General features: G+C 47.1%; 1 protein-coding gene across 1 annotated transcript in view; it reads right to left on the bottom strand.

Annotated features, from left to right (window-relative positions):
• Positions 1-2737: 2737 nt before the first annotated feature.
• The window catches only part of Tnfrsf21 (TNF receptor superfamily member 21), a 66395-nt gene continuing 51236 nt past the window's right edge, over positions 2738-17896 (bottom strand). Inside the window, exons 5-6 of the mRNA XM_050119347.1 lie at positions 5247-5475; positions 2738-4131 (exon numbers count right to left, since the gene is read on the bottom strand). Of these exons, the coding sequence (XP_049975304.1) occupies positions 3902-4131; positions 5247-5475 (459 nt within the window). The 3' untranslated portion in view covers positions 2738-3901. The remainder of the gene's footprint in view (positions 4132-5246; positions 5476-17896) is intronic.

Consider the following 17896-nt stretch of genomic DNA (forward strand, 5'->3'; position numbering starts at 1 on the left):
ATATGGTGGCTCTGTTGTCAATATTGGGTTTCATGGTCTAAGTTGATGAGCTCAGCTGACCAGGTCTCTTCCTCAAGAGGGCACTAGATCTCACTACAGATGGTTGTGAGCCACCATGTGGTCGCTGGGAATTGAACTCAAGACCTTTGGAAGAGCAGGCAGCGCTATTAACCACTAAGCCATCTCTCTAACCCAGGGCTTGGCAGTTCACAATTCAGCTGGGCTGGCCAGCTGGCAAGCTCCAGTGATGCTCCTGTCTCTGCCCAACACAGATTATAGGTGTGTACCACAGAGCCCTGTGCTTTCCTGTGCGAGGTATCCTAACGCAGGTCCTCAGGCTTGTGTGGCACATGGTTTACCGACTGTGCCATCTCCCCGGGCTTCCCGCTTGTGCCTCTGAGTGCTGGGTTACAGGCGTGTGCCCCCACACTTGGCCCTGTGTACTCTAATGAAGTGGCCAATGGTACTGGAAAAGCTACATAACACATGATCTCGGTGCAATGTTTATGTTTAGCTCGAATGCCTAGGCTGTCCCCACTTAGGCTAACTTGCATCTGAACTCTTCTGGTGGCCCAGACAAATTTTCACTGCCATGCTTCTGCCCATTGTTTCAACTGACATGGATTTCTGGTTGCTGCTCTTAAAGAGACTGAACACTCTTGGCTTACAGCCATTCCTTCCACCCTGCCTCCCCCAAGCACACACAACAGTCCCAAGTCTAACCTTTGAAACTTCTCCGTGAAGTCTTAAGCAAGTTCGTCGGTGGTGTGTAATGTTCCTAAATCCCTGGTCAACTAGCGGCAGGAAATGTTGGCGAGTCCCGAGTGGCTGTAGACAGGCAGCGAGCTCCGCAGAGACGGCTGTGGGTCCCTGCAAGATCCCCGGGCGGGTTTAAGAGCGGTAGCCCAGCCCGGGCCATTGCGGCCAGGAGAGCCAAGTGGGCGGGTGTAAACAAGCGGCGGGTAAAAGACACATAAAATGGACATAAAGCTAAACATTTATAAAAGGAGAGAGAAAGAAAGAGAGAGGGAGGGAGAGAGAGACACACAAGTGCACCCGCCAGAGGGGACAGTAAGAGAGTTTCAAGAAGGCCGCTAGAGGTCAGAAGTCGCAGGGAGTGGGCGTGGCTTGTCCCTTAAAGGGACCAAAAGATTAACAGTATGTATGCCTTGGATATTAAGTGTCTCCAAAGTCTCATCTACTGAAGATTTGGGCTTCAACTGGTGGTGAGGTTGGATTGTGACAGCCCTAACTTTATCAGCCACTGATGAGTTCATGGCTGAACAGGCTATGCGATAGTGGGTCCTAGCTAGGTCACTGGACTTTTGCCACTGAAGAGTTAATGAAACACAAGACCCACCCTGTATCTCTAGCTGCTTCCTGGCCACCAAGTGTTAACATGTGTTAAGCAGTTTTTCTCTATTGGGCTTTCCAACCATGTATGAGCCTTGCCACCCCAGCCCGAAAGCAAGAGTCAGTGGATGATAGGCCTAAAACCTCAGAAACCCTGTGAGGTAAATCTTTCCTCCCTTAAAGCAATCCCCACCCCCCCAGGTACTCTGTTTTAGTGTTAAGAAACTGCCTAATATACTCAGCTTTACAAGCCTTTTTTTTTTATCTGTAAAATGGGCATAATAATGGTGCCTGTTTTACAAGAGATATGAAAGATCCAATAAAGTAATAAAAAGAACACCTCATAAAATATAAAGCTATAAATTTATATAAAGCTATAAATTTCGTAGCTATTAATAAAGGCATCCCCAAGTTACTAACAGTCTATAAATTTAACCATAACTGTAATTAATGAATGGATTGTATTTCTCAGAGTCCTAAATTCTCTGAAACAGTGACAGCCTGATACAATTTGTTCCCCCCACCACCACAGACCCACTCTTGTTGTGTGTTTGTGTGTGTGTATGAGACAGAGTTTTTGTCTTCTATCAACAAGGGAGAAGAGAAACCCATCGTGGGAACTGGGAGTGTTGGGGTGTTTCTAAAAATCAGCTTCTTGGAAATGGGCGAAACCAGAGGAATCCATGTTGTTGACATGGTGTCGCAGTGTACAGAGGACCCACTTCCAGGTTCTCATCAAAAGAGGAAGTTAAAGTTGCTAACGTTTGATCATTGGAATTTTGCAAATGAGGGGCTCCAAGCTAAGGGGACCTTGCAGAGAGCATGAGATATCCCACCAACACGAGACTCCACCTGCCCCACTGCTGAGAAAGCTCTCGGGAGTTCAGTAAGGATAGGGAGGCTTTGGTCAGGAGCCTGTGTATGTGTGCCGATCGCCCCACAAGTAGCAAATTACCTGAAGGAAAGAGAAGCCTACCATTAGCCGGGCGGTGGTGGCACACGCCTTTAACCCCAGCACACAGGAGGCAGAGGCAGGCAGATCTCTGTGAGTCTGAGGCCATCCTGGTCTACAAGAGCTAGTTCCAGGACAGCTAGGGCTATTACACAGATAAACCCTGTCTTGAAAAACAAACCAACCAACAAAAAAAGCCTAAGGTTTAACTTGAAAGACTGGGAAAGGCTTGGCAGTTCTAGCCAGAGCCCTGTGCTCTGAACCTTCAGGTACCTCTCCAAAAAGGGCTTTTACTAATTTGCATGATTTATGTATTAGGCATGATTTACATATTAGAACATACATCTTCTCCCAAGAGATGAACAGGGGTTAGAACTTGAGCATAGAGGCAAGGGGGAAAGTTAAGTAGTAAATATACTCGAACCACTCAAGTAACAAACACCTAATATTTATTAATAAATTAGTATACTTGAAGGCATTTTTCTGATATCAGTTCCTTACCAGTAAGCCCTCCCATACAAAGGCAGCCGGCCCCACCTCTGCAGGAGAGCCCGACAGCTGAGTGTCAGCGGGCAGGTAAGGGAGAGCACAGGTGCAAATATATCAGACAAGAGTTCTTACAGCTGCAGCCATTCTTAATTAAAGTGGTTGAATGACGACAAAACCCAGCCAGGCCTTGAGGGCAAGCTGGATCTATTGACTATGTGTATTTAAAAAAAAAAAAAATCTTTCAAAGCAAAGCCGGGCAAAAGCTGCCACTGGCACGCAAGGTTGACTTCCCAAGGTGCAGCAGAGCTGGCCCTAAGGATGAAGATAAAGTTCTTTGGTGGCCCGGGTGACAAGCCACGGAAACAGCAGGTACTCAGGACGCGAGGACTTCGGTCTCCAGCCCAAAGCGTATCAGCGTTAAGAGGAGCGCAAGCTACCAAGCAGTGTACGGTGTCCAGACGAAAACCATACAATCAGCAATAGAGAGTGTGGTCAAGTTCCAGCCATGAATATGAACTATACGACAAGACATGAGAAAGATAACTCGGGGTCTAATTGCATTACAGTAATCAACAGGGTCTTAAATACCCTCGGTCCTTAAGAACACTTGTAAAAGACAAACAGTAAGATAAAGAGGGGGGAAAAAAACCCAAGCAAACCAGAAAAAGTAGGCGTGAATGCTGAGACACTTATATCTGCTTATAGAAGTCACAAGATGCCATTGTGTTTTTAAGGAGTTAAGAGTCTCAGAACCCAGCATGTGGAAAAAATCACACTGCTTTTACCTTAAGTTTTTAAAGTGCGCAGAACAGTTCTGAAAATATGTAAGAAGGCAAAAAATGGAGAATATGTGGAATTAAAAAAAAACTTTAGTGGTGGGCATTTCCCAACAGTTATACATCAAAAAGGCTTTATCAATTCACTTTCAAGGAGAGGAAAAAAAAAAAGAAAGAAAAGAAAAATCCCTAAACCCCAAACTCAAGCACCAGCCATATACTCCAATAGACACATACATACGCGCGCGCACACACCAGAACACAAAAGTCGGAAAGGAAATGAAGCCCCCCTGGAGCAGGTAGGTTTCCAGAATGCGGTGCCCCCTGTGTTCTACAACAGGTCAGGAAGATGGCTGTACACAGAGTCCAGGAGGGTCTGGCTGGCTTCTTGGCTCTTGACCCCGATGATCTCGAAGAGCCTGTCCAGTTTGTCCTCAGCCTGGGGGATATCTTCAATCACCCGCAGCTCCTCGGGATTCAGGATGTGGAGCATGTCGTCAAAGATGGGCTGCAAGTCACAGGGGTCCAGGCGGACCTGCCGCAACACTGTGTCTTTCTTTTCTGCAGGGGACGGGGAGGGGGGAGAGAAAGACGGATGAGAGGGGTGGGTGGCAGCGGTAGATGCCTGCGGTCTGAGACACTAGTAGCTCCCCTCCAGCGTGAGTGAGTGGCCTTCTGGTACATTTTAAACAATGTAAGTTTCTTTTTCTGCTGGCGCATAAGGACAGCAAACAGGACTCTCAGGGGTGTGGCGACCCGAGTCTGTAATCCCAGCACTGGGAGGCTGAGGCAGGAAGAGGAGCTCAAGAGCATCCTCCAGCCTAAGCCACAAGAGTCCCTGTCTCACAAAACAAAAACACGGACAGAAAAAGTCCTGCTTAATGGTAATGAGACAAAGACCTGCTTGAATGGATGCTTAAAAAAAAAAAAAAAAAAAAAACCCAACAACAACAAAAAAACCCACAACTTTTTATTTTAAATCTCTCCAGTCCCCTTCAGTGGATTCCTACTGTGTCCTACTGTGTTAGTAAAGTGACATCTGCCAAGTCTTTAGGTCTTCTGAAACTCAAGAGAAGTGCTGACGAGCTTGTGGAGGAAGTGAAGCCGGTGTACTCTGTTTCTGTCTCTTTACAACTACACTGTGAAACTTAAAAAACGACAAAAAAGCTCAACAGTGGTGGCGCACGCCTTTAATCCCAGTACTCCGGAGGTAGAGGCAGGCGGATCTCTGAGTTCGAGGCCAGCCTGGTCTACAGAGTGAGTTCCAGGGCAGCCAGGGGCTACACAGAGAAGCCCTGCCTCGGAAAACAAAACAAAAAACAAGCAAAGCAAAGCAAAACAAAGCCTACATCCGACTCCCCAGATGGGTAATGCCTTTAGTCCTGAGACTAGCAAGTGTGGTAGATAATTTTTAAAAAACCACCTATACTGCATTTTATCAGATGACACTGGCTAGCATGCTGAGAACAGAAGGTGACAGTATGTGTCAGAGCTGGCACGGGGACAGAGATGTAAAGAAAGACTTTCTAAACGTGTCCATGTTAACCAGTGGTATGGCTTCCTTGAGGCCACTTTTATCTTGGAGGGCCCCTGAACCAGTCATTCGATTGGCTCAGCTGCAGCTGGACTGTGGAAGAAGCCAGAGAGAAGGCCCCGGGCCTCCCAGATGCTAGTACCTTTGGTAATAAAGGAGCCATTCCTGCTCAGGGCGGAAGAGCCACTGGATGTGGAGTCGCAGCGCAGAAGGGGCTCCGACTCGTCCACGAAGAAGCCCTTGCTCTTGTCTAGAGGGGAGGGCTCCACTGTCAGGAGGGTGGAGTTCTCAAGCTTCACGTTAGGACTGGGGATGGGGCTTGGGCTCAGTGGACTGGGGCTCATCGGGAGGGCCAGTTTGTCAGTTTCCAACTGCGGGAAGAAAAGAAAAGAAGTCTGTTATACATCAGAATTATATAGGAATAAAATTAAAGTAAACCCTACTCCCTTAACATGTTTTGGCGCTTTCCCCTTTTTGTCTAAATAAGACAGAACTAAACCAAATACAACTATATACAATAATAACAAACAATAAATGGAACAAACAATATTGAGAATCAAAAGTTTTGCTAAACATTCTATCTCAAGGAGTCTAAATAATGTAGAGAGTAACTACAATTATATAATCTTCAACTCCATCAAAGATCCGAGAAGGGAATAAATATTACTTAACAAGCGAGATATATCCAAAATGTGTAACAATTGACAGAGACAACTGACTACCTGGGCAATCACCCAAAGTCTGGTTTGCAATGTTGAGTCAACCAACTTTGGCTAAGGCCTAACATAACTGACAGACCATTATTAAAGGCAAGGGACTTTCTTAGAACTATCCTACCCTGTCTTGGCAGGATATTGACAGTCCTGTTTTATAGCAAAATTAATGCAATATCCCGAAGAGGTAGAAACTTCACCCTGGAAATAGGAATTATCTTCTCTATTTTTAAATTTTGTGTATATGTGTGTAAGAAGGAGAAGGTAGCTTTAGGGACGCAAGAAGCCAGGAACCTGGATTGCGGTGAGGAATGACCATAGTTTATACCAGAAACATGCAGTGGGCGTGGGGGTGGCGCTTGCTTTATGGGTGAAGAGACCAAAGACCAGGGAGAACACACAGTTACCCCAAGGAAGCCAGTGTTCATTTCAAGTCTATTTGCCCTCTTCACTTTTAAGAAATGCTTTAGAACTCCATCAGGCACTTACGGCTCCCCTAGCCTATTGATTTTTTGCTCTTATCGGCTTTCCTGGTATAAAGGTTATTACTTATTGTCAAGTTGATAAACCTAGGATCACCTAGCAGATGATCCTCTGGGAATGTTGGTGAGGGTGTCTGGAGACTGGGTTAACTGAGGTGAAAGCCTCATCCTAAAAGCAGCAACTATTCCCTGGCTGGGAGAAGAAGAACATGGCGCTGGAGATGGCTCAGCAGCTAGGAACACTTGCTGCCCTTGTGGAAGACCAGAGTTCAGTTTCCAGCACTCACAAATGGTTAAAATCCCAGCTCCAGCAAACCCAGTGCCCTCTTCTGGTCTTCACAGGGACCGTCACACATGCGGCACACACACAGACAAACAGAGCATAAATTAAAATGAAATAAGTAGTTCTTTAAGGAAGAAGGGAGCTGAGTGTCAGCCGCCATTTCCCTGTTGCCTGACGTAGAGACCAGTTGTCTCAAGTTCCTGAATTTGCCTAAACTGAACTATAAATTAACATAAACTTTCTTAAATTGCTTCTCATTGGGTATCTGTTCATGGCAACGAGGAAAACACACACACACACACACACACACACACACACACATCAATATACTTCCTGGATGACTGTCCAGGAAGTAGATGAGCAGTCACACATGACAGTGTTCGGGATGACACACACTCTCCCAAAGCTGTGGAAGACCACCCTGGAAACAACTGTCACTCTCTCAAGCCCTTCAAGTGAGATGCTGTCAAGCTCTCCAGACAAAAGACTGACTCTGATTTCAGATTAGACTTATGTAAGACATGAAGCCAACGTGCCTGCCTCTTTTACAACTCTTAGTGACTGAGATATTTGGGCAAATAACTGAGGGTATGCAAAGGCCGCCGGTTCCCGCACACTCCTGACAGCCTAACGGGATGTTCCCCTGAACCACCCCTCAGAGCTGACTCTGCTTCCAGAACTGGCCGTCATGCATCCTAGAGGGCCTGCTGGTGCCCAGATAAGAGTTATGCATAGGCTTTGAGGTTTAATTCAACAGGCCCTGGCGTAGGGCGCTGGTCCCTGAAAATGCACGCAGTCACTCATTCACGCCAATATCCTTCTTTGTGTCCCCAACTGACAAAGAGCATTTGTCTGCATTCTGGTTCTCAGGGACATTACACGGGTTGACACGGCCCTTCAATATAGCACACTGTTCTTACTTAGAAAGAAAAAGAGAAGAGAAAGAAAGCACTTCCCACTCACAAATGTGCACCAATGGAAAAGTCCACCCACCTATTTCCTGCACCCACGTAAAACTTTCAATCTTTATTTTCCCAACAGCTTCGCTTCCAGTTGGAAAGCGAAGCAGCAGACTCCCAGCGTAACTGCACAAGGTGCTGAGCTGACTGGTGCCGCCGTAATTACCTCCAGCCAGGTGACTATGAAGGTGCCCCAGGGAATGGCCTGCATCACCCACCACACTGGGCTACCTAGTGAGAGAACAGCTGAGAATAGCGAGAGCCAGAGACCACGTGCCCAGCATCCTTCTCAAAACTCCTCTCTCTGGCTTTGCGTGGCTGGCTGCATTTGGAATCCAGCTGCAGGTTCCTTGCATTTTTCCTGTAAGTTCATAGAAAAACATCTTTCCCTTTTCTTACCCAATAGTAACCAGCTCCCAAAGCTGCTTTGCAAGCCTGTATTAGGTATTGCGTTTCCTGGCGTGTCTCTAACCAACAAACTGGATTGTCGGGCTCTCTGGAATGAAACAGTTACTCACTAATTATGGAAGTTCACGACTTGGTGTTTTGAGTTTATAGCAACAAAGAGCATCAGTATTAATGTGGCAGTATTACTTAAGAGAGAAGGCAAGTACTTTGGGGTTTTGGTTTTGCTTTTTGTTTGTTTTTATTAAAACACAGTCTCATATACTCCAGGCTGGCTTCTAACTCACTATGCAGCGAGGATGACCTTGAACTCTCGATCCTCTTGCAGCTACAGTCTGGATTCTGCAGTGATGAGGACCTAGGGCTTTGTGTATATTAGACAAGGGCTCTGCCAATTAAGCCACATTGCCAGCCAGAGAAGACATCGAAACAAGAAAGCCAGATTTCCTCAGAAGAGAGTCTCATCAGCTTTAAAAGACTATACAAAAGCTTTGTCAAAATAATCACAATAGAGTAACTTAATTTATTCCTTAAGCATCTTTGGGTTCTCCAAATTCTCTGTGGGGGCATATCCATTTTACAATAAAAAAAATAAAGCGTGTTATTTTTAAAAGCATCCCGACTGATAAGTATATTTTCCTTTTGCTGATTTGAAGCTATTGTGGCTGTGGCAACTTGTATTTTTATTGGGTTGAGAAACAGGACGGCTGGCAGCACGTACAGCTCAGCCCCTCTGTACTTCCACGACAGGCCCATGGGCTCAGACACCCCTATCTGACGAAGAGCACTTCTGAGAACAAGAGGAAAGGACTTGGGGAAACTTGGCCAGGAAGGAAATGTATCTACCAGCTACTTGTTGCTCCTCCAGAAACACTAGAAAGCCGTGGTTCTTTTTGCTTTAACGCTGTCAGATGAGATCACTGTGGCACAATGAGAGAAAGAAGGGAGAGCCAGAGAGACGGGTGGAGAGGAGAGGAGGGTAAGGGCAAAGAGGAGAAAAGCTCTCCAGGAAGCCCACACCACAACAGCGCTCTTGGGTGTGCTTCCAGACCATGGTATTTTGTTTGGCCCAATGGGTCCTTGTCCCCCCTGATTAGTCTCCACACAGGTACACTCAGTGCTTCCAGGTGCTTATTAATGGTAGGGAGGGGAGATAAACAGCCGCCCCGACCTTACAGCCAAGCCAGCCCAATAGCCCCACGGTTGTTGTGGTTTCCTCTCCGAGTATCAGGAACACGGAAGACAAAGAGTCATCTAATCTGACCTGATACACAGTGGAGTCTGGGGCCTGAGCATCTGGGCTCTGAGGACCGTGGCAGGGCCATCTAAGCAGAGGTGATGATCTTCTTGTCCCATTCCCACTGAGTCTTTGTCAACCCTCCCAGTTCCAAGCCGAAGGGCACTCTGTGTCCTCAGTTCAATTGGACACCCCGCACTGCTGTTCTGAAGGTGGGACAAGCCCTCCCCTGGCCAACTCGGAGGGTGCAGTGTTCCTCAGCTTCTGGGATGGCGAGCGTGGACACTGAAGGAAAACCCTTCCCCCTTCCCCTCCTTACCCCTGACATCACTGGCAGACAACCAAGGGAGGTCCGAGTGGTCGAACTGTCCTCGCCCTGCGTCCTCTGCAGGCAGGAACAGGTGGCTGTCCTAGCCCCCCAGGCACTTCCAGCCTGCATTTCCTACTTCCCACATTCAAATCTCAAGGAATTAAATAAAATTAAGAAGTCTCAAAAGTCCCAGAAAACCACTGAAAGGAGACGTCCCATTCACCAGCCGTGTAGTCTTAGGAAAACCACTTCCCTCCTTAGACCCCCGCTTCCTTTTTCATTTCAGAACTAAAAAGCGTAGGTTAGGGCACCTCTACGTTGCTTCCATCCCGACTGTCTTACACGCTGCTTGCTTTATTATTGCCATTTTGTCCTCCTAACCCTCGTCCCCCACATGACCCTTTCTCCTTTGCCAAGTTATCCCCAATTAGTTCACTCAACTAAGGCTCACCAGAGTTATTGTCAGCTACTACCCAATTATGATCTGTCCCTGTGGTGGCGCAATCTGTGCTCACGAAGTGAATTAAGGACTTTGATTCATTAGTGATCCCCCCAGAATGAAGCATTAATCACACAGCCTGGATGCTCCTTGTCAGCCTGTTAAAATGGTTCAACTTAACCCCTTAGCCCCCGTCAAGTCCTACACGGCTATCACCACGATCTCTTCTCTACGGTGTAACCACTAGCCACAGGTGCCTGGTGGCCTCTAAGGAAGCTCCTGACACCCAAAAGCTGTCCTTCCCACCTAATGCCCCCTCTCCAACTTCTGTAACAACACAAAGGGGTTTCTCAGCTTGCTTGTGGAAATAGCAGTTTTCATAATGGTTTCAAGAGCACCCTTCGCTAAACCCAACTGAAACTATTTGCTATTCCATGACTTGAACAGCTTGCCACCCAGATCCTGTAAGCAGGAGGGGACTTTAAGAAATAAGTCATACCCAGCGGGGGTATAGTTCAGTTGGTAGTATGCTCATTTAGGATGCAGGAAGTCCCTGGGCTTCATATTCAGCACCACACAGAACTGGGCATGATGGCACATACCTGCAATCCTAGCACTCAGAGGGTGGAGACAGGAGGGTCAGGAGTTCAGGGTCTATAAGAGACTCCATCTTTGAAAAGAGGAGAAGCAGGGGGGGGGGGGTTTACTGGAAAACTGGCTCTCTTACAAAATGCCAAGATGAATCTGTACAATCTGCCTATAATCCACTGCTGAAGAACAAAAGCCCACAGTGCTTAGAGAAGCTGGATTCTGCCATCTCACCACCAACAATACATGAGAGCAAGAAGCTGCCCGGGCCCCTGGGCAGGGTAAGGGTAGGTCAGAAGGGGCTGCCAGGGCATGGAACTCAACAGTGGTCTTACCCTGTGCCTGGGCAGCTGTCCTAGGATGAAAGGACGGATGGGACATTCTGTAGACACCACACACTTTGATTGAGACCAATAATTTACTTTCTATTTGAAAATATTCCAGACCCCGGCAGAACCACGACGAGCCAGTTAAGCAAAACAAACAAACTGAATTTCCACCAAAGGGCTATCCAAAGGGAATTACAGTCACACGTGAGTCTAAAATGACAGCTATGTAGGGAGTGTGATGTTATCTCAAGCTTGTTTCCCCTGCCGTCCAGCTGCTCATATAATGAAGATGAAATTAGATTTCAGAGAATCTGCAGGTCCGTGTGGGAATCCCAGCTTGAGCCCTGTCTTCTGGGCCAGGTCAGTGTTTTGTAATATCTGACTCCATTGAATCCACTGGTCCTTATGTTGGAGAACAAGAACTCAGACAATAAAGCAGTAAAGAAGTTAAACCCAAGGCTGGAGAGGTGGCTCAGTGGTTAGGAGCACTGACTGCTCTGGCAGAAAACTGGGGTTCGATTCCCAGGCCCCACAGGGTGACTCACAACCTTTGATGACTCCAGCTGCATATGATTCAATACTTTCTTCTGACCCCCGAAGGCACCAGACATGCATGCAGCGCACATGCTCGAACGCAGGCAAAACATGCCTACACATTAAATAAAACTTAAAAAGGAATTTAAATCTATGTGCTCCAGGGATTTCAGATAAGGGGGAGTGGCGAGAGCAGTCAGATCCATAAACATTTTTATCTGAATCTATTTCATTCCCGAGTTCACAGACTGAAGAATGCCTGAGATAATGTCTTTTTTTTTTAAGAAAGTGTGTTCTTTTTTTTAAATTTTTCATTTATTATTTATTTATTTATTTATTTATTATATATACGATATTTGTCTGTGTGTATGTCTGCAGGCCAGGAGAGAACACCAGACCTCAGTACAGATGGTTGTGAGCCACCATGTGGTTGCTGGGAATTGAACTCAGGACCTCTGGAAGAGCAGCCAGTGCTCTTAACCACTGAGCCATCTCTCCAGCCCCTGAGATAATGTCTTAACAGTCATTGGGGGAAGACAGAGCCATGCGTTGAAAGAGAGCAAGGAAAGAGAATAACAAAAACCACATTGCTTTCATTGAAAGGAGAGGTAGGCTTCCTTTAAATCTTAAAAGAGAGGAGACAAAAATTTAGAAAAATACTTCATTGTTACTTATTTGTGTGTGTGTGTGTGTGTGTGTGTGTGTGTGTGTGGCCAGAGGGTCATCAGATCCCTTGGAGCTAGAATTACAGACAGTTGTGAGCTGCCTGGTGCTGGTGCTGGGACTCGAACTGAGGGACTCTGCAGAAGCAATACGCTCTCTGAACCACTGAACCATCTCTCCAACCCTAACAATGACTTTTAAGTCCACTTTTGAAGTGTGAATTCTTGTTGGACCCAATTCAGAAATAAACCAAATTTACTGACAATTTTTTTTTTCCAGATTAAAAAAAAACGTACATAGATGGAACTGGCATGATGTCGATTCATCCCCAAGCCTTTCGGGAAAACTTGGTCAGCTGTCTGAGACACAGAAATGGAAACATGGATTGGAAAGAGCCACATATACAGAGATAAAGCAAGTATATTGAAATAGAAAGAATTGTTGCCAAGCCTCTTATCTTCCCTTCTCTTTTCCTCTGCAGCTCAGCCCAGACCTCGGGAGACATGTGAGGAGTATATTTATTGCATGAGGAAGGAACCGAGCTGACACGTCCAGTCTAGATGACCAATTAGCAGGCGGCCAGCACAGGCCCACTGAAGATCATGGGATGGAGTAGGAACAGGAACACAAGCCAGGATGGGACTCCTTGGGAACTCCGAGGCAAAGCCACTAATGAAACATAGATGTGTCTAACTGGAGAATCTGGGAGCTAGTGCAAGCTTGTAGCATCAGTTTACCAATCATGGAGAGAAACTCGGGGTTAACCTGGCTAGCTCGTGCCTGAAGCCGCTGGGAAATTACCTGAAGAGACAACTCCACCCACCTTGATTAGTTGAGGCCGAGGAAAATGGGCCACGATTTGGTCACAACTGAAGTCTTACTGAAGACTGCAGGTAGGCTAGCCAGCGGTGAATTGGCAATGGTAGGTCCCAACTTAAAGCCAGAAGGGTTAGCAGTATTGCATCCATGGATACTGAGATTCCTCAGAGTTAGTTTCAATACGGACCTCAAACCTCAAAGATGACATTTAACTCAAAGTGTGAACGGTCAATCTTTGCCCTAAGCAAAAGAACTCTCCCTTTCCTGGGTACACAGAGGAAAAGCTGCAGGAAGCCACAAGATGTGCTTCAAAAGCTGCCAAAGCTGGTAAGAACCAGCTGGCTCCAGGGGGAGGGAGGCAGGGCCCCGCCCAGCTGCTTGGGCGGGTGGCTGCAAGCTGTCCCGACTGCAAAGGCACTGCTCGCTGTGGTGGCCCTGAGCTGACTCACTGACTAGCTTTCTCAATAAAGGAAGTGAGGATGAGAGCAAGCGGGCTTTCTGGGTTCTGAGTGGGAACCCACTCACATCTTAGGATAGTATTGCCAAGCTCAGCACCATCAGGACACTGGGAGGTAGTGTTGTTCGAAATAAGGGGTTCCCCTCAGTGCAGTCTAGACAGGTCTAACCTTGAAAACACGTTGCACAAGCTTTCTTCCAAGCTAGCTTGAGGACCTGATATCCAACAGCGATCACGTTGGGGTCAGACAGTGATGTGAAGTTGGTCCTCTCGTCCACCCTGTAGTGATGGATGGAGCGCAAGTACCCGGGTGTGGCAGCGGTGCCTCTTCCCTCTGAGCCACTTCAGAGGTCCTCCGTTAGGTTTTATGAGCTTGGCAGATGAGTATTGCTTAACAGATTCATTGAGTTGTGCTGTTATAACCTCAACCACCCGGTTTCCACACTAACGGCGGCCCTCTGAGATGTCAAGGTTTCGGTAGCTCTGATCTGTCCCCATAGCCAGTGTATGACCGTTTCCTGTACACTGCTCCTTGAGTCTATATGTACACAGCACCAATAAGCAGGAGCAAACAGTCTCAGCTTGCACATTCTTGAGGGCAGCAGCCAAAGCTGACTCGCTCCAGTGATAAGTGTGTACATGCCCACAGCGGACCTCACCTGTTCTGGCACTGGGTGGCTTCGACCCTAGCTATAGCGGGTATCACCAGCAGTGCGCGTTCTAGGGTTTGCATCTGTGTGGAAGGGAAACAGTCCCGAAACCAGAAGAATGCATCACGCCATGCCCTCCTCCTCTCTGCCAGCCTGAAGCTGGACATCGGCACACGTTTAAAGTCCTCAGTTTCCCCCTAATGCCAACTGGCTTGTCTCTGACTCTGTGAACATTCTTTTTTGAGGACATTCATCCTGTGCAGTAGACCATCTCCTCCAGCCGTATGTGCCTCGTGGATCAGGAGCAGATCAGAACATCACACACTGTTCACAACTCAAAGGACGGCACACAGGCTCTCTGCCGGGTCTGGCAGTGCTAGCTGAAGCGGACGCCAAGACACCCAGGATTTCACTCTGAGGAAGACTTGCGTACATCCTCTGTGTTCTCCGCCACTTTCAGGAGCACCTTGCCTAGAGATGGGATTGTAAAGACACAAAGTAACCCCGCCCCCGCAAGGTTGGCGATGAATTATTTTAATGATAGGCGATTCTGCTCTTTCTGACTCACTCCTGGAGGTAAGTGGATGTCTCCCCAGGGATGAATTTTACAGGAAAAATCAAAGCGATATTGTCTGTCCTTCAAGGAAAATGTTGAAATTAACGGCTGTACAGTAATCAAACCTACTTCAGATCAGACGAGATGCGATTTCCCCATGAGCTAGTGACTGGCTAGTGACATAGGGTTGTACCTGATTAGAGGACCGTCGTGAAATGCAGGATCATAGCCTGGCCAAGCAGGAAGCCATCAGTTTGTCTGTCTCCACACATGTTTGGGCTCCAGAAAAATAAAACGTGATCTTCAGTCATGATGGTGAGGGTGGGGACTGAAGGGATGGAAAGTGTCATCGGTAACATACTTATTAGCCTTTCGGGGATACTGAGTCACCATCTGAGGGGAGGGGAGGGGAGTGTCGGGGTCCGGTGCTAGCCCGGAGTAAAAGGAAGATCTTCAAAAGTCCACTTTAATGTCTCCATAGCAGTTTCAAAGACTAAACATCTGTCCCACATACTTGTCCTTCTTACAAACACAGCAGCACAGAGGGGACAGCCGGCTGGTTTGTCCTTTGCGACTGTTCAGGGCGTGTCTCAGGGCCAGGCACGGTGCTCAGCACACAAGAGACACTGGATTAATGCTTACTAAATAAAGTACCTGTGTAAAAAACCCTACCCTTCAAAGCAATGACAACCATAAAATAATATGAATAAATAATAAAATAAAACCAGAATAATAACAGTAATGATAAAAAGTGTGTGCGTGCAAGTACACGCGAGTGTTAGGTGTAGCGCTATTATGACTCTATTTCTGGGCGGAAGGGCTAGCTCAGTCAATAAAATGTAATCGTGAGGACTTGAGTTTGGACTTCAGAAGTCACATGAGAAAAGCCACGGGTGTTGGTAGAAGACAAGCCGACCCCTGAGCTCGTTGGCCAGCCAGCCTAGCTGAATCGGTGAGCTTCAGGCTCAGGGAGAGACTGTGACACGCAACGAAGGTGGAGAGTGACAGAGAAAGGTCACTGACATCAACCTCTGGCCTCTAGGAAGGTGTGAATACATACGTGTGTCCTTACACAAACCACACCAAGGGCAAAGTCCCTGCAATACACACGGGGGGGGGGAGTAGTTTTTTTTAAAAGAAAGAATCCATTTCTCTGTTTTTTTCTCCTCACGATCTATACATAGGGCAAATTCAATTTCTGTATTTCGCTGGTTCTGTGAGGCACATTTTAACATCCAACAGCAGGGCTGTTGTTTCAACTACAACTGGTGGTGCTCCTATCTTGTTTTCAGGGGCACATCCTAGTGCACTTTATGATCAAGCTAGAATCCAGTGAAAAACAGTAACAGCTGGGAACCACGACACCTACATACACTGCTCACTGACCACAGAGGCCAAACATCTGAAATGTGATGGACGGAATCTGAGCAATTGCTGCTCTACTTTCCCTTGCTTCCGTTATGGGCTCATTGTTCTAAAAGGAAAGAGCAGAGTCACTAAGATCCATGTCAGCACGCTCCCCTCTATCCATGTCAGCACAGGACTGGGTGCATACACCCCTCTATCCATGTCAACAAGACTGTGCATACACCCCTCTATCCTTGTCAAACACAGACTGTGCATACACCCCTCTATCCTTGTCAAACATAGACTGTGAACGCACCCCTCTATCCATGTCAACACAGGACTGGGTGCATACATCCCTCTAGTTTTGGCAGGCTTTACAAAGCTGTCTGGAAGAAACTGAGGCATGGAGACAGAACTGGGCTTGCCCACAGCCACAAAGGGAGGGAGTGTAGGAAACAAAATTCACCTCTAACCAAGAGGAAGCCCAAATTTTGGATGTATTTATTCCATTACATGTTATTCAGACTTCTAAGCCCCTGCATTCGATGTGGAGGGGACACTGGAACCTCGCCCTTTGTATTTTTCTCACTACTGACCAGTTCAAAGTTTTTGTAAAGCTTGCTATTGAGCCACGGAAAACGGGATGTAAGAAAACACGCATCCTTTGCAATAGCGAAGGGATGAGACGTCCCTACTGTGAACAGGAAGAGAAGTCTCAGGGAAGAAGACCAAAGCACAGTGTTGAGCGAAACCAGCGTCCTGTTCTAAAATGCACAAGCCTGCATCAGCTTTCGTTTCCCAGACTTATTGGACTGAGAACGTCCCGATACCATACTCTCACACACGCATTTCCAATGGAACGCCTGCTCATGCACGTGAATTCTAACTACCAGTCCTTGCACGCTCGCCTTCACCCTGGAGAGGGAGTACTTTGAGAGGCAGGGACCACCTTTCTTCCTCGCCTGGTATCAGGCCAGCAGCAAGTACCTGCAGCACTAGCGGGAATAACTATGAAACCTTTTAGAGAACATTTTGGCTCTTGTTTCATTTATGGATTTGTTTGTTTGACAGGTTATTCTGTGTATCCTAGCTGAACTGGGGAACCCAGGCTGGCCTCAAACACTTGGCAATCCTCCTGTTTCAGCCTCCTATGCTGGAACTATAGATGTGAGCCACCATGTTCAGCAGAGACTTTGAGATATGGTAATAAGTAAGCCAGCCGAAAAGGCCATTACGAGTCTAAAGTCTTTTCGCCGACCTGGCTCTTCAAGCTCCGTAGCCAGCAACACGAAACATACCTGAGCGCACACCTGAGCCTGAATGTTTCAGTAGTCCCTCTGGACTGTCTTCCCTCACTACACTGGAAGTTCCCCAGAGCCCATAGTCACACCCTGTGATTCAGCAGCGTCCTTAAATGACCTTCTATGCTGTAGTGATACAGCAAAGAAGTGCAGGGCCTAGGTCCATGCAAGTCTGGCTAACAGCTTGGGTCTTAGGTCCTTAAGCCTGAAGACAATAAGTACTATTTTCTAGAAAATTAACAACAACAACAACAATACAGCATAAAAACAAACAAACAAACAAACAAATAAAAAACCAAACTCATTTGAATCCCTAAAAAGTCTACTGAAAATGTCCAGCTGGTATTTGCCTCAGCTCACGCTCGCTGCATTTCTGAAAATAGCTAGTCCCACAGATAAGGACAGCTGCATCCTGCAGCTTGGCAGCAAAAGCCAGGAGCTGTGGTCCCCTCAGCAGCCAGAGCAGCAGCGTCCTGGTCCCTCCCTAGCCCTTGGATTCTCCCAGCTGCTAGAGCAAAGCAGCCCAGTGCCTAAGAGAAAGGCTGCTATGTAAGACAGGGAGGGGAGGGCTGGGGGAGGCTGGGAGGGGAGGAGGGACATAGCATGTAAGCATGGCCAAGCACTCTGATCCTGAGAGGGTTAGCTCTTCTATGTTGTTCTAGAAAGGCCAAAAGGTCCCTAAGGATAAGGAATCATTCAAGTAAGAAACAACGACATCAA

The sequence above is a fragment of the Alexandromys fortis genome, unplaced genomic scaffold (genome assembly GCF_014885135.2).
Source record: "Alexandromys fortis isolate MF-2015 unplaced genomic scaffold, M_Fortis_MF-2015_v1.1 scaffold_145, whole genome shotgun sequence".
Classification (NCBI taxonomy): Eukaryota; Metazoa; Chordata; class Mammalia; order Rodentia; family Cricetidae; genus Alexandromys; species Alexandromys fortis.